Raw genomic sequence first — 25,271 nt, 5'->3', positions numbered from 1 at the left:
GTCTGGGCTGGAGAAATCCAAGGAGTCACAGCTTGAAGCCAGGGGAGTGGTGAGATAATGAGGCCTAAGACAAGAAGCAGAGACTAAGGAGAACCAACATTCAAGGAACAGGTGGAGGAACAGGGACAGGCCAGTGAAGGAAAGCAAACAGGAGTGGTCAGAGTGTCGGGACAAACAAAACTAAACAGAAGAGCTGAGGGAGTGGTCAGCAGGGCCAGACGCAGCACAAAAATCAAGCTGCAGCAGAGCCGAAAGCTTCCCGTTAGGTTTTCTTGCAACATGGTAGCCTAAGGACTTGGGCTAAACTTCCTGCTGAAAACAACTTTAAATAATAGACTTTATCTGTCTTTAAAATTAAATGCATCCATAAGCTGGCAAAAACATAAGAAATATGCTGAGGCCAAAAAATAAATGAAAGCAAGAAGCTACAAAGGTAAGCAAAGCTCTATCATTGGCTTTCATCTTGAGGGCAGTTGCCGAACCCAGTGAACCTGATCGTTGGTTTTCAAGGGGTCCCTGAGCTTATGAGAAAGACAAAGCCCAGGGCCCCCTCACCATAGGGAGTCTATTTAGAAACTTCTCCATAAGGCCAGGACCCCAAAGGCCAGCGTATGCCTACACTGTGAGGGGGAATTAGAAAGAAACTTGCCCCTGTCTGACCTAAATGCTCTCCCTCAAACCAGGGGACTACAAAGAAAACTGCCTGCATCCAACCTTGGTACTAAGAAGGGGGAATAATCTCCTCCTGATAATTCTTTTTTTTTTTTTTTTGAGACAGAGTCTCGCTCTGTTGCCCAGGGTGCAATGCAATGGTGTGATCTCAGCTCACTGCAACCTCCACCTCCCGGGTTCAAGAGATTCTCCTGCCTCAGCCTCCCAAGTAGCTGGGACTACAGGTGTCTGCCACCACATCAGGGTAATTTTTGTATTTTTAGTAGAGACGGGGTTTCACCATGTTGGCCAGGCTGGTCTCAAACTCCTGACCTCGTGATCTGCCTGCCTCGGCCTCCCAAAGTGCTGGTGGCGTGAGCCACTGCACCCAGCCTCCCCCTGAGAATTCTTAACTACAAGCAGGCAGTCTTCTGGTTTTGCAGACCAAATTCACATGATTTTGGCAGGCTGAAAAACTTCAAAGTGATCATTTAATTTGACATGAACATGGATTGGTAGTGGTTCCAGTTGACCAACAAAAGCTCCCTCTCCCCCTCTGCTGAGTTTTGGGATGTTCCCTCCTGAATCTGCAGACCCCTCCCAGGGTTGCCACAGGTTCTTGCCTCTATAGGTCTACACTTCTTTCTTAGAGAAGAGCCCTTCTGGCTCCCAAAGACTTACCTGCCACTTGGCTCTAAGCTATCCTGCACTAACATCCAAATCTCCTGGAGATCACCTTTGGTCTGGCCTCTGGAAATGCCCCCAACTCTCCCCAGGGCCTACTTCAGTCCATCTGTCCTAAGTAGTGTTTGCAAAGGATGTTCAGGACTCATTGCTGGTGAGACTGGGCTTCTTTCTCTGCCAGATCCCTAGAATCCCCAGGGATGAGGAGGAGCCCTGGATAGGAAGCAGGAAGAAAACACATACTGACTAAGTTGTGGTCTTTGGGCTGAGCCCCCCACCCCTAAAACCCCCTTAACTAAATGAGTTTCAGAAGAAGCTGAGGTCTCATTGCTAGAAAGAGGCACAAACAGGTTTTGAACTCAGGACTAAGTCCAGAATCTGTGCACTTAAACCCCACTCCCAACACCATCTCCCCTGCCCACCACCACCTCCATCAGTGAAATGCCAGGAGCACCAGGTCCAAGGTCTTTCCCACCCTAGGCACAGGCCTGGAATCAGTTACTTTATTTTGGCTTTCTATTTCCTCCTTCCAAATTCTCCTGCCTCTCTTTCTTCCTTCAATTTGTCTTTCATATTGCAGACAGATTTTTCTAAAATGCAAATGTAATCATCATAGCTCACTTGAAACCCCATCATGGTTTCATATTGCACTTAGGATAATGTCCAAACTCCTACAAGAATCTATTGCTACCAACTTGTCTTTCCAACCTCATCTCTGTTACTCACACCCTTCCCCACCCCACATATATCCCCTTTAAATGAATATAAATTACTTGCTATTCTTTCTTTTTTTTTTTTTTTTGAGACGGAGTCTCGCTCTGTCACCCCGGCTGGAGTGCAGTGGTGCGATCTCAGCTCACTTCAAGCTCCACCTCCTGTGTTCACACCATTCTCCTGCCTCAGCCTCCTGAGTAGCTGGGACTAAGGCCGCCCGCCACCAGGCCCGGCTAATTTTTTGTATTTTTAGTAGAGACGGGGTTTCACTGTGTTAGCCAGGATGGTCTTGATCTCCTGACCTCGTGATCCGCCCGCCTCGGCCTCCTAAAGTGCTGGGATTACAGGCGTGAGCCACCGCGCCCGGCCTACTTGCTATTCTTTATTGATGAAGCCTTGCTGAGTGACTGAGAGTCCCACTGGATTTTGCTTACCAGCTAAATGAGCCCCTCTCCTTCCCAGGCTCTCTATTCTTCAAGCTCAGATCAAGTTTCTCTTCTCAGGGAAGCCTTCATGGACCTTCTCAGGCCTCAGCGGCTGCTGTCAATGCCAGCTTCCTCCACTTGAACAAAACTACAGAACTCTTTGCACTTTTAATTTTTTTCCTCTTCCCTGCTAGGGTAGCTGGCAGGAGTTAATAAACAATAAAATACAACTGGAGGGCTGAGAGGCAGGAACTACGGGGGCCTGTGGCAGACCAGACCTATGGCAGGGTCTGCCACCCTGTCTTTGTGCCAGGGGCAAGATAAGCCTAACTTTCCCCAAGCTCGATTTCCTCATCTCATCTGAAAACGATGAATAAAAATACCCAGCTCAGAGCTACTAAGAAAACTGAACCTAAAGTATGCAAAGTCCTGCTCCTAGCACTTAAATGTAAGCTACTCTTATTCTAGTTACACATAAAGTTACTTCCAAAAACCTTACGAAATTCCCCGAGCACTGTCCATGGTATGTGGTTTCCCGGTTGCTTATTGGGTGGTCCCGAGAGCCTTCCTTTTTTCCTTCCTGAGGCGTGCCAAGTCCCCTCTCCTCTTCTCTGGGTGGTGCTGACGCCTTCTTCCCAGGCTGCACCTTTGCTGGGCCGGAGGATGCCCTCGCAGCGGAGCGCCAGAGTCACCAGGCAACCTCCCCAGCTTTCACCCTCTAGCCCGGGCTCCCACCTCCGTCCTCGGACCCCTCGCGTCACGTTCTCCTACTAAGCAGTTGGGTCGCAGCGCCCCGCGCCGGTCTGACCCGGAATGCCTGCTGGCCGCGGTAGGCCGAGGACAGGCGGGGCTCTGCAGGTCCCCAACCCACGTGCTCCCGGCCTCCTCCGCAGGGCGCCGCCTTCCGGCTAGGCGCAACATGGACTACATTTCCCAGGGTGAACAGCGGCGGGGCCTAGACTCGGCGGGGGCCTGGGGTGGCGTGCCGCTCCACCGCCTGCTCAGGGGAGCGCGGGCTGGCGCGAGGACAGGGCTAAGGACCCGGAATGAGTTTCCGCGCAGTTCCGCTGGGCCGTGCCGGGCGGTGCCGGGCCGTGCGGAGCCAGAACTGGCGAGAGTGGGGGCCTGAGTTGCGGTGCCGGGGACAGGCGCTCGGGGCAGCCCGCGCCTTGCCGAGGTCCCTGCCCCGTCCCGGCCGGGCGGGCTTGTCTGTCAGTCACTGGGGCGGAGGCAGCGGCGGTAGCTGGGCTGTAGCCGGGCGGTGAGAACAGCGCGGGCCAGGCCGAACGGAAGGGACCTGCCACAGCCCCTCAACTCCACGGACTCTTCGCCCCAGACTCGCGGAGCTGCATCTCCGCGCTTCGTCGGACGCCTCCGTAACCACGAAGGGCTCTCTCCCCCGTGACCCTCCAGCCCCATGACCTCTTCATAGCACCTGAGAGCTCACCCAGGCGGGGGTGTTGTGGGTACAGGCCATCGACCTTGTGACCCCTCAAGAGCCAGGGACTCGGTTTCCCCGCAGGCCTCCCTCCCCAGTGACTCCCTCCACACAGATTCTGGGGACAGAGCTGTTACCTACCACTAGGATCCCCGCTTGAGAGCTCCTCATTGACGGCTCCCTCCTCGGAGTCCCCTTCATTGGGTCTCCTAAGAGCACCCCTTTTGGTCTCTGGCAAGCCTCCCACCCCCAAACGAGGTGGGGAGGCCTCGGCAGCCATGCCCGCCCTGGGCTCCCCCTCACCCCACCACTCCCTGGGCACCCAAGCCGGGGTCTAGCAGGGGGCCAGCAGCCAAGGGGCTGGGGCAGGAGACAGATCAGGGCCCACCTCCCTGCCAGGGAGGGAGCAAAGATGGAGCGGCGGGAGGAGCAGCCGGGGGCTGCAGGGGCTGGAGCAGCACCAGCCTTGGACTTCACTGTGGAGAACGTGGAGAAGGTATGAGGGCTCTGGGGTGGGCACTCCAGTGACAGAGCAGAAGTTCTGGGGACTGTCACTAATGGCAGAGCTCAGGCCTGGGCTGGGTGCCCGCTGGTATGGTGCCCCCAGAGCACCTGGCATTTGCTGTCTTTCTGGACAGGCAGTATTGCAGTGCCCTAATGGGCTATTTTTGTCTTTCCTTACAGGCAGGTCCCCTGTGGACAGATACTCTAGGGTCTTGGGATGGTCCCTTTAGGGCTGTGACTTAGCCTCCCATCCAGACTGGCTATTTTCCAGCTCCATGGGAACTGCATGAGCAGTGCAGTAGGAAACTGGGAACCCAGGAGACCTGCAGCTCAGTCTCCTGGAATTATCCTGATGCCAAACCATCCTGAACCTGATTTTGTTGAGCCAAGGGCTCAGAAAATGATCTGGAACTAAAACAATCTGGGTTGTTTCGACTCTTTGGAGAAGGATCCTTCCTTTATTGGGTGGAAGCCAGACCAGTCCTGAGCAGACAGGCCTGGGGCTGTCTCCCTTTGTTTTGTGCTGAGTCCAAGGGTCCTGGCCCAGCTGGGAGCCTTACAGGGCTCCTCCCTACTCACCTGCCCACATAGCTCCCTGCCATGGCCCTCCCAGGCTCCCCCACTGCCCAGCCCATCTTTCTGAACTGCCTCTTTAGTTCTTTTCTGTATCTGCTCTCTACAACCTGAAATGCAGGAATGCATACACCCTGGGATGAATGGGGAGATGGGGCGCCCTTACTTTGAAAGCAGGGAATGATTGCAGATGCTCACTTGTTATCCTTAATCCCCATTTGCCGTAACAAACAATGAGGATGCATCTCTTCTGTCTGCTTTGGCATCCCTGAGGGGCCAAACAAGGGCCAATGGCCGTAACTGGCTGTCAGGGGTACAAATAGAGCTAAGCCTACTTGGATGGAACCTGATTAAGGGTCAGGGTCCTGGCCACACTCTCCCACCCCTTGGAACAGGGCAGTGTTGGCATGGTGGCGCACTGTTCCATGTGCTATTGGAAGATAAATCTCACTGTTTTCTTACTTGATAAAATCCCATTGGAATTGAGACCCTGGGGATTCTGCTGGTGGAGAGCACTAGGCGAGGTGTTTGCCAGGGCTGCAGCTATGGCCAAGGCTTCTCTGGATCAGTTGGTTGGACATGTGCCCTCTGAGGAGTGTTCTCACCCTCCCCTCCAGCATATCTGTGCCCCAGGGCTGCCTGGCAAATGTCTTAGTCCTGCTCTGATTTCACACTGGCTTTGGTGCCAGCATCTGGAGTGACCTAGGGATGATCCTGGGGGAGCTGAAAGGAGCTGTTGGAGTTGATGGGAGCAGCTGTGCCTGGGAGGGTCAAGTCCCCTCAAGCTGTTCCATGCCCTTCTCAGACTTAGCTTCATCCCTGCGAAGCTGTACCTTCCACCTGGGCCTTGCCATCAAGTGCCTCCCCTTTGGGGAGATCAGGTTCCTCTTTTTTCGCTTTCCTGTGGAGATTCCCTCTCTGAACCCATAATGTTTTGCTATAAGGAGAAGAGGATATGGTAGAGCATGAACAAGGTTCAGGCTCTCAAGATATCAGCAGGACCCCAGGCCCAGGAAACACTGTAGAGCCCTGAGCTCTCCCTGCTCAGCCCCCCAGTCAGGGAGAGGGAGCACCCTTGCAGGACCAAGTCACGCCTCTGTTCTGGGCTCTGGCAGGATCCAGAGTGGCCAGCACCTGCTCAGTCCTGTGCTGTCCTGCAGGCGCTGCACCAGCTCTACTATGACCCCAACATTGAGAACAAGAACCTGGCTCAGAAGTGGCTGATGCAGGCCCAGGTCTCCCCACAGGCCTGGCACTTCAGCTGGCAGCTACTGCAGCCTGACAAGGTACCAGAGATCCAGTACTTTGGGGCCAGCGCTCTTCACATCAAGATCTCTCGCTACTGGAGTGACATCCCCACTGACCAGTATGAAAGCCTAAAGGCACAGCTCTTCACCCAGATCACCCGCTTTGCCAGTGGCTCCAAGATTGTACTGACTCGGCTGTGCGTGGCACTGGCCTCACTGGCTCTCAGCATGATGCCTGACGCTTGGCCATGTGCTGTGGCAGATATGGTACGACTCTTCCAGGCTGAGGACTCACCAGTGGATGGCCAGGGCCGCTGCCTAGCCCTGCTAGAGCTACTGACAGTGCTGCCTGAGGAGTTCCAGACCAGCCGCCTACCCCAGTACCGCAAAGGGCTGGTGCGGACCAGCCTGGCGGTGGAATGTGGGGCTGTCTTCCCGCTGCTGGAACAACTGCTACAGCAGCCCAGCTCACCCAGCTGTGTGCGTCAGAAGGTGCTCAAGTGTTTCTCCAGCTGGGTGCAGCTGGAGGTGCCACTACAGGACTGTGAGGCGCTCATTCAGGCTGCCTTCGCTGCTCTGCAGGACTCGGAGCTCTTCGACAGCAGTGTGGAGGCCATTGTGAATGCCATCTCACAGCCTGATGCCCAGAGGTGAGCTAGTCCCCACCCGCGCAGAAGACAGCCTCTTGGGCCAGCCACACATCCATCCATCCATCTGTTCAATGAACATTAATTGAATGTGTACTGATACCTGGTCCTATGCTGGAGATACAGCAAGGAACCAAAGAAGACATGGTCCCTGTCCTCGTGGTTCAGACAGGGAGGCAGACATTAAACAACTAATTATCAGTTATTCAATTAAAATATTTGACTCTCTTTTCCTTCTCTCAACTAGTCACCAAGTCCTGGCTGTTCTCCTCGTGACCACTTTGCGAATCTTTTTTTTTTTCCATTTCCATTGCTACCACCTTAGTCCAAGCTGTCATCGTCTCTCTCCCCAGATTACTGTAGAGCTTGTCCTCACTCTTACACCTTTCATTGTCCCAGCAGCCAGAGTGATCTTTTGAAAATGGGGATCTAATCTTTCTGATCAGAAGCCTTCAGTGGCTTCTCAGTGCTCTTAGGTTAAAGCTCAGAATCCTTAATGTGACTCATAAAGGTGCTGCGCAGTGTGGCATCACCGGCCTCATCTCATGCTCTTCTCCTTGCTCTCTACACTCTCACACAGTTTCTTTAATTCCTTGAATGTCCCATGTTCCTTTCAGCCTCTGGCTCATCACATGTACTTGACACCTTGCCTCAGCTTAAACTTCATTTCCATAGGGAAGTCCTCAATGGATTCTTAAGGCTAAGTTTGATCTTCTCTCTTATATTACCTCAGAGCTCCCAATATTTTTCCTTCTTAGCCCATAACATGATTTCTCTCACCTCTGTGAGGACAGGGACTCTGTCATTTTACTTTGTCACATTGTGCTTGGCACATAGTAGCATCTGATGTTTTTTGAATGGAGGAAAGTAGGAGTTGCCTGAGTTAGGAGGGGCGGGGATGGAAGGGATTAGGGGAGGAGGGTGGAGTGTTCTAGGCTTTAGGAACCACAGCAGCTGCAAAGACTTGTGGGCAGCATCATGATATATTCAAGGGCCCTAAAGAATTGAGTGTAGTGAAGTGTTTGTTTGGCAAATGTTCATTGAGCATGTCCTGTTTTGGGCCTTGTGCTGAGCTCTGGGAGCACAGAGACAAATCCTTTAGCTTCAGTCTCTCTGGGGCTCACAGTCTAGTGGACACATGAATGGCAAGTACCATCAACATGATGAATCCTCTGATGGAGAATGCAGGGGCCTTGAAGAACCCAGAGGAGGCTTTCACTGAGTCTGAGGGCTGTGAAAGGATTCCCAGAGGAAGTGACAACCCAGCTGTGTTAAGAGTTAGCCAGATGGAAGTGATGGATAGGGAGGACATTCCAGACAGATGGAAGAGCCCAAGCAAGGGAAGGGTGAAAGCCCAGAGGGTCTGGTGATCTGTAAATTATTAGGTGTGATTAGACAGCAGGATTTAAGGACCAGAGTTGTAGAAGACCTGGGCCCAGATCATGCAGGACCTTGGCCAAGTTTAAGATTTTGATCTTCATCCTGAAGATGATATAAAGATATTAAAGGATTTTAAGCAGAGAAAATGGCCTACTGAGACTTTTGGTATGAGCTGGATTAGAAAAAGTGAGTTTGGAGGCCTTGACACTGACATTTCAGAGATGGGGCTTTGGGACCCTTGGCAGAATTGGAAGGGAAAACCATTGAAAGAGATTTCATGGAACAGTGGCTAACGACTCAAGCCTTGGCGTTAGTCACATCTAAATTTGAATCCCAGATTGTTCACTTATTAGATTTGAATTCTTGGATAAGCCATTCCTAAGCCTCAGTTTCCTCATCAATAAAATAGGGATGATCATATCAACCCCACAGAGTTGTAAAGGTTTAAATAGGATAATGTGCATAAGTCCTGCCCCTGGTGTTCGGTAAAGAGTGTTTTGACTCCTTGAGTAATGGGAGTTCTTTTGTGGTCTCTGCTGGGGTTGGGATGGTCAGCAGCATGCATTTGTACGTTTGGGTTATTCATACATTACATGTTTTAAAATGGGACTGTGCACCTATGTTCTTCCTTTATACTTTATGTGATGGTAATGGTAACTGTTAATGGTTAATGGTAACTGTTTGTTTATTTTTTTGTTTATTTATTTATTTTGAGACAGAGTCTCACTCTGTCGCCCAGGCTGGTGTGCAGTGGCACAATCTCAGCTCACTGCAGCCTCCGCCTCCCGAGTTCAAGCGATTCTCTTGCCTCAGCCTCCAGAGTAGCTGGGATTACAGGCGTGCATCACCACACCTGGCTAATTTTTGCATTTTTAGTAGAAACGGGTTTTTGCCATGTTGGCCAGGCTGGTCTTGAACTCCTGACCTCAAGTAATACACCTGCCTCGGCCTCCCAAAGTGCTGGGATTACAGGCATAAGCCACCATGCCTGGCCAACTGTTTATTTTTTAAAAGAGAAACATAGTTACTATTCAATGGATTAAGGCTGTTTACTTTTAGAATCCGTCCTAAGTAGAAGAACCGGAATCATGTGATAGAAAGTGGGCCTGGCCGGGCGCGGTGGCTCAAGCCTGTAATCCCAGCACTTTGGGAGGCCGAGACGGGTGGATCACGAGGTCAGGAGATCGAGACCATCCTGGCTAACACCGTGAAACCCCGTCTCTACTAAAAAAAAAATACAAAAAACTAGCCGGCGAGGTGGCGGGCGCCTGTAGTCCCAGCTACTCGGAGGCTGAGGCAGGAGAATGGCGTAAACCCGGGAGGCGGAGCTTACAGTGAGCTGAGATCCGGCCACTGCACTCCAGCCCGGGCGATAGCGATAGAGCGAGACTCCATCTCAAAAAAAAAAAAAGAAAGTGGGCCTAATTGTTCAGTGGCTAAATTTGAAAAGGAGTTGGTTTCATATATATATATATATATGTATGTGTGTGTGTGTGTGTGTGTGTGTATGCACACACACACGCACACATACACACATAGATAATGTGCTTAATGACTGCCTTTTAAAACTTTAAACAAAATATTGGGATTGATTTTAAAAAATAAAAGATTGTTTCGGTATGAGGATTAAATAAGAGAATGTGAAGCTTTTAGCATGGTTCCTATGTACTCTGTAAACAGCAGTTGCCAGTATTTGGTTTTATTATTGTGTTGGCAGTTATTATGATACCTATCCCCCGGCTTCCCAGGCTTTCCAGCTTAAGGTGGATACCTAGTCCCAGATCAAGGCCTCTCTTGACAGCCTGAAGCTCAAGTGCTGGGTGGGCTCCGACAGTTGGTGACTAAGGGAAACAGATCAGGGCAAGTGTGTGGGTGATGTGAGGTGTCCTTGGATACACCCAAGTTTACCCGCCCAGCCAGTCTCAAGGGCTTTGGCAGGTAATTGATGCCCCTTCTCCTCTGAACGAATGAGCAAGCAAGGAGCCAGTGAGGTAACCCACAGCCTCCTTGGCGCCCATTGGCTGCAGCCTCTTGGTTGCTTAGCAACTCTCCCCATTTTCTCAGCTCTGCTCCTGAAGTGAAGCTCTAATTGCAGGTCTGGGCTGAGCTCCGTGTGAGCAGCAGTGGAGGAGTCCCAGCAGCCCTGCCTCGGCTACTTGAACTGACCGATTGGAGCCAGGCCTCTTGAACCCAGCCTCAGCTGTGGTCATAAAGACATCCTCCCTGTCTCCTTCCCCCAAACCTAGAAACCTCTGGGACCTCAGATTTGTTCTTCTGTCCACTCACAAGTTGCAGACACAGGTGCTCAGGTGGTAGGAAATCTATGCAAGAACTTCTTCCCATGGGTGAGCTGCATCCAACCCAGAATCCGAGCCTGGTCCTTGCTCTACCCAGTCTAGTTTCCCAGCTTTGGCTTGTGAAAGTCACCTTCAGTGGCTTTGACTCCTGGGTCATCCAGGCACGCCTTCCCCAGGTGTCCTGATATTGGCCCTCCCCTTGGCTAAGCTTGCACTCAAGTCACCCTTTTCTTGTTCCTCCACAGCTGCTGCTGCTTCCTGGCTCTCTCCTTTGAAATGTTTTTTTTTTTTTTTCCAGAAATATGTTTTTAATGCTGGAAAACCTTTTCCTTGGGAGTTGGGGAGGGAGGGAAAGTGAATTAGGCAAGCTGTTGGGGGCTCCCATCAGTTAGGACTGGAGATATGGGCTGAGATGCACATAGATCCTTTGGGGAAATCCTGGTTGGACCCTGAAAGAAAAGCAGACCTGTAGCAGTTTAAGGGGCAGTTTCAACCTAGATTCTGCTTCTAAGTTGTATGACCTTGAGTGATATGATACTCTGAGCCCTTTGAGGCTGTATTATCCTTGATTTGTTCTATTGTGAGGCTCAGATGAGACTGAGTATCTGCCATCTGCATAAACTTTGGCAGGTGAAGGAAGGAGCCTTAGAATACAGTGGAGATGCTATGGGGGTAGAGCGCTACCTCCTGCACCCATCTCAGTTGCTGAGGAGCTTGTGGGCCATAGCCTTGGCCCTGCCCCTTCTCTTTGTGCCAGATTCTGGCCTGAAAATGCCCATTGTCTGGTGGTGCAGCCCGTGTCAGGGTCAGGAGACTGAAGCTATCCCAGCTGTCTCCAGGCAGCGCCCCCTGGGGCTGTCTCTGGCTGGGGATATCCTGGCATGGATGACTTTTCCTACCAGAATGGGGATGTGGAGAAGGAGGCCGATGTCCCTGGGCTGGTTGCCTCTTTTTGTCATTCTCATCCTCCCACCAAGGATATGAGGCTACTGCCTAGCAACCTGCTTGGGGCAAGTCCAGATAGAACTCCTTCTGGGATCCTCAGTCCCCCACTCCCTAAAATAGATTGCTATGGTGACACTATGATTGACAACAGAGGGGTCCCAAGCACCTGATCCCTACTGTTAGAGCGTGGCTTCCTCTGCTTAGTCTCATCTCCACAGACCAAGGTGCTGGAGAGGGATCCAGTGGGCTGAGCCAGGCTTCTCTCAGTCCCCTTTGTATACTGGGCTATCTGTCCTTCTCCTTTAGAGATCATTGTGTTTCAGGGCTCTGATCTGGACCCTCTTATTTTTTTTCTCATTCAACACATTCTCCCTGGGCAATTTTCATCTACTGCCATAGCTTCGATTACCAGCTGTTAGCTGATGACTCTCAAATCTATGGCTTTTGCTCTAACCTCTTTGCTGGGTTTTGGGGTTTTATATCCAACTCTTTCTAGATGCTTCTGCCTGCATAACCTATCAGGTGTCTGTGAATCAACTTGTCTAAGACTGAGCTTATCACCTTCCACCTCCCGTTAAAGGTGTTGCTGTTCCCCATTCGTCACTCTGCAGGTCTCAGTAAATAGCTCCACCATCTACTTAGTTGTTTAGCCAGTGACCTGAGAGTTGCCTTTATTCTTCCCCTTCCTCATATCCAGTCAGTCGTCAAATCCTGTCTGTTTTGCCTCTTAGCTCTCTCTGAGTTCATTTTCTACTTCTCTCCCTCCCTCTCCCTCCCTCCTTCTCTCCCAAATCCCTCAAGAGTTGGGATTTGGTGGTAGAGAGTAGAGTGGATGGCAGGGATGGATGCTCTCATGAGCTGTTGCTGCCTTCCAAAATTTTTTTTTAATCAGGGCTTCTGAGCCTGTGTTTACTCTTCTGTCTCCCACTCTTGTTCAATCACCCCTGCCAGACTGTATTAGTTTCCTAGGGCTGCCATAACAAAGTACCACAAACTAGGTGGCTTTGAAACCAAACAGAAATTCATTGTCTCACAATTGTGGAGGCTAGAAGTCTGAAATCAAGGTGTTGGCAAGGCTGAGCTCCTTCTGAAACCTGCAGGAGACTCCGTCCTTGCCTCTTTCTACCTCTGTGGTTTGCTGGCAGTCTTCAGTGTTCTCTGGCTTCCAGCTGCATCGCTCCACTCTCTACTTTAGTCCTCATGTGGCATTCTCCCTGTATGTCTCTGTCTTCACATGGATGTCTTCTTATAAGGACACCAGTCATACTGGAGTTCAGGTCCATCCTACTCCAGTATAACCTCATCTGCAATTGTCTTATTTCCAAATAAGGCCACATTTTGAGGTACTGGGGATTAGGATTTATCAAAAAACATATCTTTTTTGTGGGGACATAATTTGACCCATGAGAGTCTGCCCTCTGGCGCCCCAAACTTCATGTTATCACCACATGCAAAATATATTCACTTCATCTCAACCTCCCCAAAAGTTGTAACCTAGCTGGATGTGGTGGCTCACACCTGTAATCCCAGCTACTCCGGAGGCTGAGCAGGAGGCTGTCTCTTGAGCTCAGGAGTTCAAGACCAGCCTGGGTAACATAGCAGAACCCCCATCTCAAAAAACAAAATCTTCACCCATTCTGGAATCAGCTCGCAGTCCAGCTGGAGAACACAATTCAACCCGTAATACTGACCTTCTCATACTTCCCTCTCAGAGTTCTGGGGGCCCTGACCTAAGGTTCTTCCCAACATGGGGAACATCAAATCTGCCATGTAGACCCTGACCCTTGTTTTGCTTAGGATTTGATAAGGGGAGGGGAGCTTTGAAGGAAGACAAGGAGATTATGCCTTTCTTTTAAAGCCAGTGTGGTGGTGAGCAGAGAGCTCTGATGGATTTTCTCACCTCATGCCTCTAGGTACGTGAACACGCTCCTGAAGCTCATCCCACTGGTGCTGGGTCTGCAGGAACAACTGCGGCAGGCAGTGCAGAATGGGGACATGGAGACCTCCCATGGCATCTGTCGCATCGCTGTGGCCCTGGGCGAGAACCACTCCCGGTAAGGGGTGGAGCAGCTGGGGGTGGGATAGTAGGGCCCTCTAAGAGGTGGGGTTATGGAAGTCCCTGGAGAGGTAGAATGACCTGACTGTGTCTCCTCCTCCCCAGGGCCTTGCTGGACCAAGTAGAGCACTGGCAGAGTTTCCTGGCACTTGTCAACATGATTATGTTCTGCACAGGCATCCCTGGCCACTATCCTGTCAATGAGACCACCAGCTCCCTAACCCTCACCTTCTGGTACACACTGCAGGTGTGTCTGTGTGACCTCCAGTAGGACTGGGCTGTGGTGGAAGAAAGTGGATCATGGGCTTCTATGGCTGCTGGTGAGGTGGCTAATTGTCTTCCCTGGCTCTCTCAGGATGATATTCTATCCTTTGAGGCAGAGAAGCAGGCTGTATACCAGCAGGTGTACCGGCCAGTCTACTTCCAGCTGGTGGATGTGCTTCTGCACAAGGCCCAGTTCCCTTCTGATGAGGAATATGGATTCTGGTCCTCAGACGAGAAGGAGCAGTTCCGAATTTACAGGTGATGGTAGCAGGCCAACTCCTCTAAAGTGGAGTCCAGAAATAATGAAGGCAATGAGGGAAGGGGCCCAAGGCCAGGCTTTCTGAATTTTGGGGCTCCTTTCTCTGTTTTCTAGGCATTGTTGCAGAGTTGTGGGGATACTGGGATAGGCTCCTGGGCTTGGGGGCAGGATCCAGGGTCAGGATCCAGGCAGTATAAAAGGCCTTCATCTGCTTCTCAGGGTGGACATCTCAGACACGCTCATGTATGTCTATGAGATGTTGGGGGCCGAGCTGCTCAGCAACCTCTATGACAAGCTGGGTCGTTTGCTCACCAGCTCAGAGGAGCCCTACTCCTGGCAGGTACCTCCCAAGCCTGATTCCCTCAGCCCTCCCAGACCTGTCACACCCTCCTCCTCATCCAAGCCAGTGGCACCCTCTTTCCCCAGCACACAGAGGCCCTCCTCTACGGCTTCCAATCCATCGCAGAGACCATTGACGTCAACTATTCTGATGTGGTGCCTGGGCTCATTGGCCTCATCCCACGGATCAGCATCAGCAACGTGCAGCTGGCAGACACTGTCATGTTCACCATTGGTGAGACCTGGCACACACCCATGACCATATTCCCAGAGCCACAGCACCCCACCCCGGCCACAGCCAGCGTGCTGGATTCTATCCAGAATGGGAGAGCCATGTGCCTACACACAATCAGTGTTGTAACAAAGTGACTGTCCTGGCAGGTCTAGGGGGTTCATCTGATGGCACACGGAGCTGAATTCAGTGAGGCTAGTTTACTGTCAGTGAAACAGCAGTATTGAGCCTCTGTTGAGTAACCCTTCCCTGCTTCTCAGCTGTGAGGCTCATGTTTGAGCATGCACATGTGTATGTCCTCTGAATGGAGCAGTGCTCTGTGCTAGGGCTGCAACTTGACCCTGCCAGGAACTCTGCTTGCCTCAGAGACATAGTACAAAGCCAGTCTGGCCTGCCTCAAAGATCCTTCTGTCTCCCTCCTTCCTCCAGGAGCTCTGTCTGAATGGCTGGCTGACCACCCCGTCATGATCAACAGTGTTCTGCCCCTGGTACTGCATGCCCTAGGCAATCCTGAGCTCTCTGTCTCTTCTGTGTCTACCCTCAAGAAGATCTGCCGAGAGTGCAAGTATGACCTGCCTCCCTATGCTGCCAACATTGTGGCTGTGTCCCAGGTATGCAGGGGCCCTGGATGGTGCTGAGCTTCAGAGCACACTCTGCACCGTGCTGATACTACATTCCTTCTTTCTCCCCCCGCAGGATGTGCTGATGAAACAGATCCACAAGGTGCGGCTCAGAAGTTTCTAGGGGTCTCCTTGGGGGTCTTGTGGGAATCTCTTATCCCTGAAATCCTGTTTTTTGGCCGTCCCCTTCCTCTTACCCCTTATTCTCTGTGTTTTTCTTCTCCCAAGAGGCCCGTTTTCCTTCTTACCCCACAACTAGATGTGGCCAGGACTGACCATCCATGTTCTGCCCCACAGACAAGCCAGTGCATGTGGCTGATGCAGGCGCTGGGCTTCCTGCTGTCAGCTCTTCAAGTGGAGGAGATTCTTAAGAACCTGCACTCGCTTATCTCACCCTATATCCAGCAACTGGAGAAGCTGGCAGAGGAGATAGTGAGTGAGCTCTGGGGGCCGGGAGCAGTACTGGTATGCTGTGGCTGATGAGGGGTGAAGTTGGAGCTGGCCCTTAGAGCTGGGGCTCGTGATCTGGGGACCAAACTGGGGCTAGGAGATCTGGAGCTTGGTTTGCTTCTCTCTGCAGCCCAATCCCTCCAACAAGCTGGCCATTGTTCACATCTTGGGGCTTCTCTCCAACCTCTTCACCACATTGGACATCAGTCATCATGAGGATGATCATGAAGGCCCTGAGCTTCGGAAGCTGCCAGTGCCACAGGGACCCAACCCCGTGGGTGACATTGTCTTTGCCATCCCCCCACCCCCACCTGTGGGAATGTCATTGTCACTCTTCAATTCTGTGGGTAATGTTGTCATTGTTCTCCCTGCCCCGTGGGGGTGATATATTTGGTCCTCTGACTCCATGAATGACCTATAATTGCCTCACTCTGTAGGTAGCAATGTCATTATCTCACTCAACTTTATGTGACGTTGTCCTTGTCCCCAGCCCCATTAGGGTGGTGTCATTGAGATTCCTCAGCCTCATGAGGGACATTGACGTTATATCCTTCAACCCTTAAGTGATGTTATTATGGGCCCCTGTTCAACCTCCAGCTCTGTAGGGCCTTCTACTTCAACATTTACTGTCCCCTGTGAGCACTAAGGATGCTCATTACATCCTCTCATGTAGTAGTTCTGGCCTTCAAGTTGCTCCCAGTGTAGAGGAAATTCAAGTTGCTCAGATTGTCACAAAGCAGTGTGATAAGTCTTGTGATAAGCTTGGGCACAGGTTTTGGGGTGACCACTTACAAGCTGCTTGATCTGGGGCAAGCCTCAGCTTCCCATTAAAAACTGAGAACATCGAAATGTCTGGCTTACTCAATTCATAGAACTGTGCTGGATAGTAGATGTGGTCTTAAGTGAAGGTAGTTTGCATATTGTAAAGTTCTTTACAAAGACTGCTTTGGTTGCTGTTCCCAGAACTCCCTCCAGGATTTCTTCAGGGGAAAAGGAAGCCATGGGCATCGTGGCCTCTTTGCTTAACTCCCCAACCCAGTTTCAGTTAGCCTCTTGGCTTTAGACCACACCTGGGCCACTGTCATCCCACAGAGCTGCTTCTTTACATGGTAGTCATCATCCTGCCTTTCCTCACCTCCCAGGACTTCAGTCTGCTCTCTACTCCTCCGTAAGCTGGGAGAGCAGCTTAAGCCTGCATCTGTGCATTCCTTGGGGCTCCCTACCTCAAGCCTATTTGGAGGAGATAGCATCTGCACTTCAGAGGCTAGTCCATAGCCTTGGTTTTACAGAGCAAAGATAGGGGGTGATTTATTTTTGAGTTTACAAAGTTTTTTTGTAACCTTATGAAGCACTTGTGATATCTCTGCTCTGCAGTTTGAGGCTTCCTTTGAGATGATCCCTAGAATTCAGGATATCCTCCTTTTTCATTCATGAGAGAGTTCAGCAAACCACTTCTTCCCCTAGGGGACCCATGCACTGGGTCTTCAGTGTGCATTCTGGGGTAATAGGTTTGAACTGCTCCCCTCCTCCCTGCTACCAAGTCCTTCTCAAGTGGGTCACAGTGATCGATAGCAGAAGCACTTCACTTCTTCCTGTGTCTTCAGGTGGTGGTGGTGCTGCAGCAGGTCTTCCAGCTCATCCAGAAGGTGCTGAGCAAATGGTTGAATGATGCCCAGGTTGTGGAGGTGAGCCCTGACCCTTGTCCTCTGCTCCCACAGTGACTGCTCAGAGGTGTAGCAGGGTAAGATGTCACTGCCACACTTCAGCTTACAATGGTTTGGAGAAACAAGGGAGGTGAATCCTGCCCCATAGAGATAAGGAATCTTTTGGGAAGACATTTAGAACTCCTCAATATCATGAGAAGTGCTTAACGCAAGAACTATAATATTAGGGTCGAGTGACACTCAGGCAACTGTTTTAGCACCAGAGACCTGCCTTTGGTCCCTTTTCAATTCAGGTTTTTGTTGCTGTTGCTGCTCCCTGAGAGGAAATGGTAGAGATGTAAGTAGCAGGAATTAAGTTCTACAGTTACATCCTTTGCCCCTCAGTGAAGGGCCTTTGCCCCTGCCTTTCAGGGTAAGGGTCAGACTTGCTTACGTTCTTTTGTTTGCAGGGCCAGGCAAGGCTTATAGCTAAGGGCCCGATTTTAGGCCCCCTCTGTGCAGGGCTTCAGCGCTGTTCCAGCCAATCATGACCTGCTGACCGGGCCCCTTTGCTTTCTTCCCAAGGCGGTGTGCGCTATCTTTGAGAAGTCTGTTAAGACGCTGCTGGATGACTTTGCCCCCATGGTGCCACAGCTGTGTGAGATGCTGGGTCGGATGTACAGCACCATCCCCCAGGCCTCTGCTCTTGACCTCACTCGACAGGTGGGCCTTCTGGTTGGGGCAGAGCTCCTGACCCTGGGTGGGGGTGGGTCAGATGGCTGCTGTGGCTGGGGTCCCCACTTGCATTCCAGGGATATTGCTCTGTTCTGGTGAGACTGGGTCTCAGCTGACCAGCATTCCCTGCTTTCTTGTAGCTGGTCCACATCTTTGCTCATGAGCCTGCCCACTTTCCCCCAATTGAGGCCCTCTTCCTGCTCGTCACCTCCGTCACACTCACTCTCTTCCAGCAAGGTAGGTCCTGACCAGGGTCTCTGCTGCTGCTGCCACTGCCACTGCCTCTGCTTCCCCAAATGGGGAGCCAAAGCTGCCCACTCTGTTCTTCTCTGTCCCCTGAGTCACACGTGGGACTTGATGGGAAACCTGTGAGATCAAGCACAGCACCTTACAAATAGTTGAAACCTTAGGTTGAAGTGGTAAGAGGGTGAATGATGTCTTCTGCTGGCCTGCTGGGCTCAGGGCCAGTCTGGATATGGAAGAAGGAGGTGGGGGTGGGAGGTGGGCAGAGGTTCTGAGGGACTTGGGGCACTAGGCTGGCTCCTTTACTTTGGGATATAATGAAAAGTGGAAAGAGCACAGGCTTTTGAAGTCAACTAGACCTAGATTCTAAGTTCATCACCACCAACTAGTTGTGTGTCCTTGGGCAAGTCACTTACCTTTGCTGGGCCTTCATTTCCATATCTGTGAAACGGAGATACCATACACTTGAAATGATTGTTTACAGGTGTTAAAGTCACATCTTCTGGGCCCCTGGCTCGGGGGCTTTTGCACAGTGAAGTACTCAGAGACTGCTGGTTCCTTTCCCCGCATCAAGGCTTAGTCCTTTCTAGGCCTGAAGTCAAGTACCTTTGGCTGTGGTCCTAGCCCTCCATTCACTGTGGCCCTTTGCCTGAGAGAGTTGGGAGCAGGGGCTTCATTCAGGCTTCTCGTGTTGTCTAATCCAGGCTTCCAATTTGGAGAAACAAAAACAAAACAAAAACAGCACTGCTCAGCTAGCCTCATGGGCCTTGCCTGGATGCGTGGTGACAGGTTTGAGGCTCCCCAGGGGTCTCGGTTGGTACCCAGAGTACTTGCAGCTCATATCCTCAGTGCTTGGTCTCATGATCCTGGCCTTTGTTTCTGTGGGCCATGGAGTAGGTCCAAACTGGGGAGAAAACTGAACCAGAAACCTGGTGTGGTCATCCTCAACTCCACCTCTCCCACTCCCTGTACCCAATCTGGGACAAGCCCCATTGATCCTGGCTCCTGATTCTCTCTCGGTCGGTCCCCTTCTACCCACCTCTGTGGCCACTGCCTCAGTTTAGGGTCTCACCTGGATTATCAGCAACCTTCTAGTGGGTTTTCTGGACATCTCCCCTTCTCTCCAATCTGTTCTGCACACTGCAGCTATAATCTTCATGAAAACACAAATCTGAGCATTTGTCTTCCCAGGCTTAAAACCCTTTCGTTGTTCCCATTGCCCTCAGCTTATTGTTCCATTCCCACCCACATGACAAGGCTCTGTCATGCCTCTCCTGTCCTCTCCTGCCGATGTCCTCATGACTCCAACATTCCAGCCACACTGCCTCTTCCTTACCGTGTCCCATTTGATCCCTGTGCCTTGCTCCTCTGACTGGAATGTCCTATGCCCTTTACTGGGTGAACTCTCACTCCTTCATGCCTTACAAAGGAGGAAGACTGCATCACTTCTTAAAGTAATTTCTCTGAGGCAGAATTGGGTGCTTCTAACTGTACTGAAACTGCATCCCCTACACACTGCTGAAACAGCACCGATCACACACAATAATCAGCTTTCATGTCTGTCTCTCTTACTAGACTAAGCCCCTCAAGAGTAGGGTTGAGTTTCTTCTCTCTGCATCCCCAGTGCCCAGAATGAGGCCAGAATACAGCAGGCCACAGATGCTATTAAGTAAAGGAGAGGGAGGGCTCCCTGCCCTTGGAACCTTCTCGCTGTCTGGCCCACCTCTAGCAGGGTGGCTGCTGAATATCCAACCTGCAGGGTGCACATTGGGCCTCACTTTCTAGGACTTAAATAACTCAGAGTTCAGATACCAAAGGAGCAGTCTTTATTTACTGGTGACTCTTCATAGCCTAGAGAAGGAAGCAGGGCAGAGATTATCTGCTTTACAGATGGGGAAACTGAGCATTTGTGGCTTGCGCAAGATCACACAGCTACTTAGTGGTGTCTTAGGCAGATGGTTTTGCACCACATCCTCCTCAGAGTGGAGAAGCCTGGGTAGGAGCTCCAGGTGCATGCCATATTCTTGCCTCAGGAATCATCAGAACTGGAGGCAGAAGTGTCCAACATCATATTTGTTGGGCTTGTTGGTTGTCTCGCTGGACAGGATGGCTTCCATACCTGTTATGCCATCCCAATCTTAGCCATTCCTTCCTCGGGCTCTGCCTTCCCACTGGACCATGGGATGACACGTTGACTGCTTTCCCTGTTTCTTGGCATGTCCAGATGATGGGAACTAGTCCTCAGCCCTGAGCTTGGCTCTCTGCTGAGTCTGTGTCCATGTGGAGGAGCTTTGCTGGGGTGGGGCTCTTGTTTTTGGCCTTATGATGCTGTTTCCTCCTCTGGTTCCCTGCCAGTGACTTGCCAGGCCATCTCCAGTGCATGCTGGGCACTGCCATACCTAAGCAAGAGTCCTCTGGTTTAAGTGGACCAAATAGATTATTTTCCTTCGCCAGATCAAGAGCCCTAAGGCCATTGAAGTGAGGTGGCACTTACTCAGGCTCTGATGCCCTGGCCTTTCTAGGGCCCTCAGATAAACCACAAAAGGAGATACCAAGGACTGACCCCCCACCCCCACCTGCCATCCCGGCTCTCCTCTTCAATAACTGGCTGCTGGGAGGTATGTGCTAGGAGTGGTGTAGGGCTACCCCAACCTGCCAGAGGCCACAGTAAGTGTGGTGGCCATTTCTTCAGCTATATGAAGTCCAGAATTGCTCAAGTACCAAGGGAACACGAGGGGATGGCCCGAGGAGGAGTGGGGAGTAGGCGGAAGGCCCCTTGGAGGGAGCTGGGGCAGGCCCGTCCTTCACTTTGCCGTCTCTTTCTGTTGGGCTTCTCCCAGTTCATGGTTTTTGTATGTTTTGTTTCTTTATCTTGCTTCCTGCTGCTCATGTGCCCCCACGCTGTCTCCCTGCAGGCTCTCAGTCCCACATAACTATATGAGGTTGAGTTGCTGTTTGTATAATTTTTTCTTAAGTTCCATCTTTATTATATTTTAGGGCCCAGGGATCATCCTGATATTGTTGATTCATTTATGCAACTCCTGGCACAGGTGTGTTTTAGTTTTATTCATTCACGTTCTGTTCTCTCTCTTTCTCTTTCTCTTATGTTGAAATTCAATTTAAGCCTATTTTTAGCTTTCTGTTGACAAATTTTTTTTCTGTTCAGTTGAATAGAGTTTCTTCATCTGTTTCCGTGGAAGTTGACAACCCAACATCCTCCTTTAGTGCCCCTATGCCTCAACTAGCTCAGTCTTCTACAAAGACCAGGGAGAGGCTGATCCCGAAGGGAGGGAGCTGGGCTGGCCTCCGGTGGGGAATGGGAAAGGGAGGGGGTGGTGACTGCGCCCAACAGCTTCTTGTTGCCCAAGAAGTTCACAGGTAGGGCTGGAGTTGAAGGGCCTGGGGTTCACTGTCCCCGTGCTCCTGCCGGGAACTGCCTGCCTCAGTGCCCCCAGCCTGCTCCTGAGAGGTAGGCTGGGAGCAGCTCCAAAGCGAGGGGCTGAAGAGGAATGTGCACGGTGGAGCCCAGAGTTGGGCTGTTGGAGAGGTTGAGCTGCTGCTGAGAGGTGGAGCGCAGGCTCCACGTTAGGATGTGTTTGCATTTTGTATGTGTTTCAGTGTGTGAGACCTTATTTTGTATGTTTTGAGTTTGGTTTGGGAAGGGAACAGAAATCACCTGTAAGTAGTATGTGTATTGTGTTGGGTGCTGGGATGAATGTGTGCCTTGATGTGTGCTGTATGTGGATGTGTTGTGTGTTTTGTGTTGTTTGTTGATGTGTTAGGCCTTGATGGATTTAGAGCATGGACATGTGTTGGAGCGGTGTGTGTGTTGGGTTGTGGGAGTGTGTATTATGAAGGATAGAAGTGTATGTTGAGGCATTGGTATGTCTGTATCAGAGTATGGTTTGGAGATGGATGTTGGGCTGTGGGGGCATGGAGTTGGTGATGGGGGCTTCTGTGTGTTAGGGGTTCCTAGCATGCAGACCCCCTAACCTGTGAGTTGGGGTAAATGGAGTGTTTCTTTGCTTAATCATTCCACAGATACTTACTGAATGTGTGATACATGCTCTACTTTGCTAGGTACTGAGGATATAATAGTGAGCAAAAGCAGGCACAGTTCTTGCTCTCCTGGAACTTACAAGTCTAGTTTCTGGGGGAGGGGGAGGGTGGGAGGAGGGAAGAACAGGGAATGTTCTGGGCCTGGATGGATATGTGTGTGGGTGTTTTCAAGGATGTATCTTTGATGGGAGGGTGTCTGAATGTGTATTTGTGGATGGGTATGTTGGAAGAGTGCACAGGGGGACTGTGGCAAGGCTGAGGGTGTAGGTGTGTGGACATGGTTTGGGGATGTGCAGGTGTGGTATGTGACTGTGTAATGAGGGTGTGTTCCAGATGGGGAGAGCGTGTGTATGTTAGGGGTGTGACAGAGGTATGTAAGGAGGGCATTTCAAGTGATGGTGCATGTGGGGGTGTTTGCACATGAGTAAATATGGGGTAGAGGGGATGTGAGGGGCTGGAGGGTAGAGGTCTACGTGGTATGCACTGGGGGCATTGCTGGGGAGCAGCAGTGTTTGAAGATGGCTGGAGCTGTGCAGAGCATCTCCTGTGACCTGAGGATGTGCCAGTCATGTCCTGGTACCACTCGGGGCAGGCCATCTGTCCCCTTCACTTCATCTCTTCCCCCTCACCCACAGCAGCACTGACTCCTTGGTGGGTGTATGGCCGAAGAGGGCCTGGACACAGGGTACCCTGGGTGAAAGATGGGGCCGAGGCTCCAAGTCTCCTGCTGTACTTTTCCTCTTCTTGAGCAGGAGCTAGAGGGGGCCTCAGGAATACAGGAGGGACATGGGAGGAGGGCTGTTGGGCTGAGGGCTCCCTGTCTGGCTGCCATCTCTTCTTCCTGCTGCCCTGTTCACAAACCTGGGGTGCTTAAATCCCTCTGTGAATCAACATGAAGTCACTGCTGGCAACGTAGAGCCTGCGAGACATCTGGCCCTGATGGAGGGGAGAGGGAAAGGTGTCTGGAACCCAAACTTTCTGCATTATCCCCACCCCCAACCTCTCTCACATACACCCATGCATTCATGTACACATACATGTACATAGCATCCCTTGAGCTGTCCTCACCTGACCTACTGAACTCTGAGGTGGTCCAGGTCTCCCAGAGATGGCTGGGTAGCTGGTTTTGGCAGCCTCTACCTGTGAGGTGTGAAGCTGGGGGCTAGGGTGGCAGGTGAGTGGGGGGATGGTCCTTGGAGCTGGCTGGGGCTGGGCTTACCAGCTCCACCTCCTGCAGGCTCTGAAGCGGAAGCCAGATTTGTTCCTGTGTGAACGATTGGATGTCAAAGCTGTGTTCCAGTGTGGTAAGTGGGGCGAGATGGACGGGTGGGCCTGGGACTCCCCTAGGAGGATCCTTAAACTGATCTGCCTCTGCCTGTCCCACAGCTGTGCTGGCCCTCAAGTTCCCTGAGGCACCTACTGTCAAGGCCTCCTGTGGCTTCTTTGTGAGTCCCATGCTGAACCCTGACCCACTGCCACCCCAATGCCCTGCCCAGGACTTCAGACAGTAGGGCTGGGGTGTACAGGTCTTGTCCTCAGGGAGAGCTGGGGAGGAGCTGGGCTGATGGGCCTCTCCATCCTCTGCAGACAGAGCTGCTGCCTCGGTGTGGGGAAGTAGAGTCTGTGGGAAAAGTGGTACAGGAAGACGGTCGTATGCTGCTCATAGCAGTGCTGGAGGTGAGATGGAGCAAAGGGGGGTTTGATGGGAGTGAGGGCCCCACACTGCTGAGGCAGCTGGCCTTCTGGGAGGCTTGAGCCTTTGGTTCCCTAAGCTCTCAGATTCTGTTTCTTCTTGAATTAAATGGCTGAAAGTTGTTACGATTGCTGTGGGGATCAGCTGGCTCTCAGAAAGCAGCGCTCACCGTGATGTGGTTTGGCTTAGGAACTGTCCAGAGGGCCTGGGGCAGTTAGGCATTCTTGCTGCAGAAGGGGCAACGCACTGGTGTGCTGAGAACCCCTCTCCTTCAGGCCATTGGGGGCCAGGCCTCCCGCAGCCTCATGGACTGCTTTGCCGACATCCTGTTTGCCCTGAACAAGCACTGCTTCAGCCTCCTGAGCATGTGGATCAAGGAGGCCCTGCAGCCACCTGGTTTTCCCTCTGCCCGCCTCAGCCCTGAACAGAAGGATACCTTCAGCCAGCAGATCCTTCGGTGAGCAGAGCTGGGGTGGGCCTGGGCTCAGGCAGAGAGGGGGCAGTGGTGGTGGCTGGTGCTAACCTGCTCTCCCTTTTCTCCTTCAGCGAGCGAGTGAACAAGAGGCGGGTGAAGGAGATGGTGAAGGAGTTCACACTTCTGTGCCGGGGTCTCCATGGCACAGATTACACAGCTGACTACTGAGGGGTGCCCCCATCCCACCCACCCCTTCTCTTCACCCTTCCCTATCCCCAAAGAGTAAACCTGGACCCTCACTGCTGTCTCTGCCTCCTTTCTGCTGCCACCACCACCTAACTGAAAGCCTGGGTCCAGAAGGCCTTGGGGAAGGATGGGAGGATGCTTGGACCCAGGACTGAGAGGGAATAGTAGGAACACCCTCTAGCTCCCAGGTTGGAAAAGATATTGCTGTAGCCAAGACACCTAGGCTGGAGCCCTTCAGAATACTGCCATTGCCCTTGGGGTGGGGTGGTTGCACTAGTGTCATCAACCCCACCATTCCCATTAAATTAGTCCCAACATGAATGTATGCACACATTTATTTAATCAACAGCGCTGATTACTAGGCCCCTAGCTCTGTCCTGCATTGTTCTGCCCTGAACAAAGGTTGATCTAGTCCATAGCTACCATGCCAACCTGGGAGAATGGTGAAGAAGTGAGGGAAGGCTTCATGGAGAAAGTTTTTGACAGGAATAGCAGGCTTCCTAGGCACAGGA

General features: G+C 51.7%; 1 protein-coding gene and 1 long non-coding RNA gene across 4 annotated transcripts; one reads left to right on the top strand and one right to left on the bottom strand.

The window, feature by feature from the left end:
* Nucleotides 1–1,123: 1,123 nt before the first annotated feature.
* On the bottom strand, nt 1,124–3,364 carry LOC117092720. Its single transcript, XR_004440890.1, has 2 exons — nt 2,974–3,364; nt 1,124–1,548 (listed from the first exon to the last, which is right to left on the bottom strand). It is a non-coding gene; the product is annotated as an uncharacterized LOC117092720 (long non-coding RNA).
* A 73-nt stretch (nt 3,365–3,437) lies between these two features.
* Nucleotides 3,438–25,078, top strand: IPO13 (importin 13). Of its 3 annotated transcripts, XM_033226713.1 has the most exons (20): nt 3,438–4,408; nt 6,150–6,886; nt 13,419–13,559; nt 13,667–13,808; nt 13,917–14,083; nt 14,304–14,424; nt 14,511–14,658; nt 15,085–15,266; nt 15,352–15,378; nt 15,573–15,707; nt 15,856–15,999; nt 17,330–17,410; nt 17,954–18,091; nt 18,244–18,340; nt 21,344–21,396; nt 23,643–23,709; nt 23,792–23,850; nt 23,993–24,082; nt 24,374–24,555; nt 24,645–25,078. In XM_033226713.1, exons 1-20 carry the CDS (start codon nt 4,325–4,327, stop codon nt 24,739–24,741), a joined length of 2,892 nt encoding a protein of 963 aa, XP_033082604.1. In that variant the 5' UTR covers nt 3,438–4,324; the 3' UTR covers nt 24,742–25,078. The 3 variants fall into 3 exon arrangements, 2 of the variants coding, with proteins under 2 accessions (XP_033082604.1, XP_033082605.1); XR_004440884.1 differs by lacking the exon at nt 21,344–21,396; XM_033226714.1 differs by lacking the exons at nt 21,344–21,396; nt 23,643–23,709; nt 23,792–23,850; ... (1 more) ...; nt 24,374–24,555; nt 24,645–25,078 and adding an exon at nt 20,869–21,332.
* Nucleotides 25,079–25,271: the final 193 nt, after the last annotated feature.

The sequence above is a fragment of the Trachypithecus francoisi genome, unplaced genomic scaffold (assembly GCF_009764315.1).
Source record: "Trachypithecus francoisi isolate TF-2019V2 unplaced genomic scaffold, Tfra_2.0 Lachesis_group12, whole genome shotgun sequence".
Classification (NCBI taxonomy): Eukaryota; Metazoa; Chordata; class Mammalia; order Primates; family Cercopithecidae; genus Trachypithecus; species Trachypithecus francoisi.
This window is presented reverse-complemented; position numbering and strand designations above follow the sequence as displayed.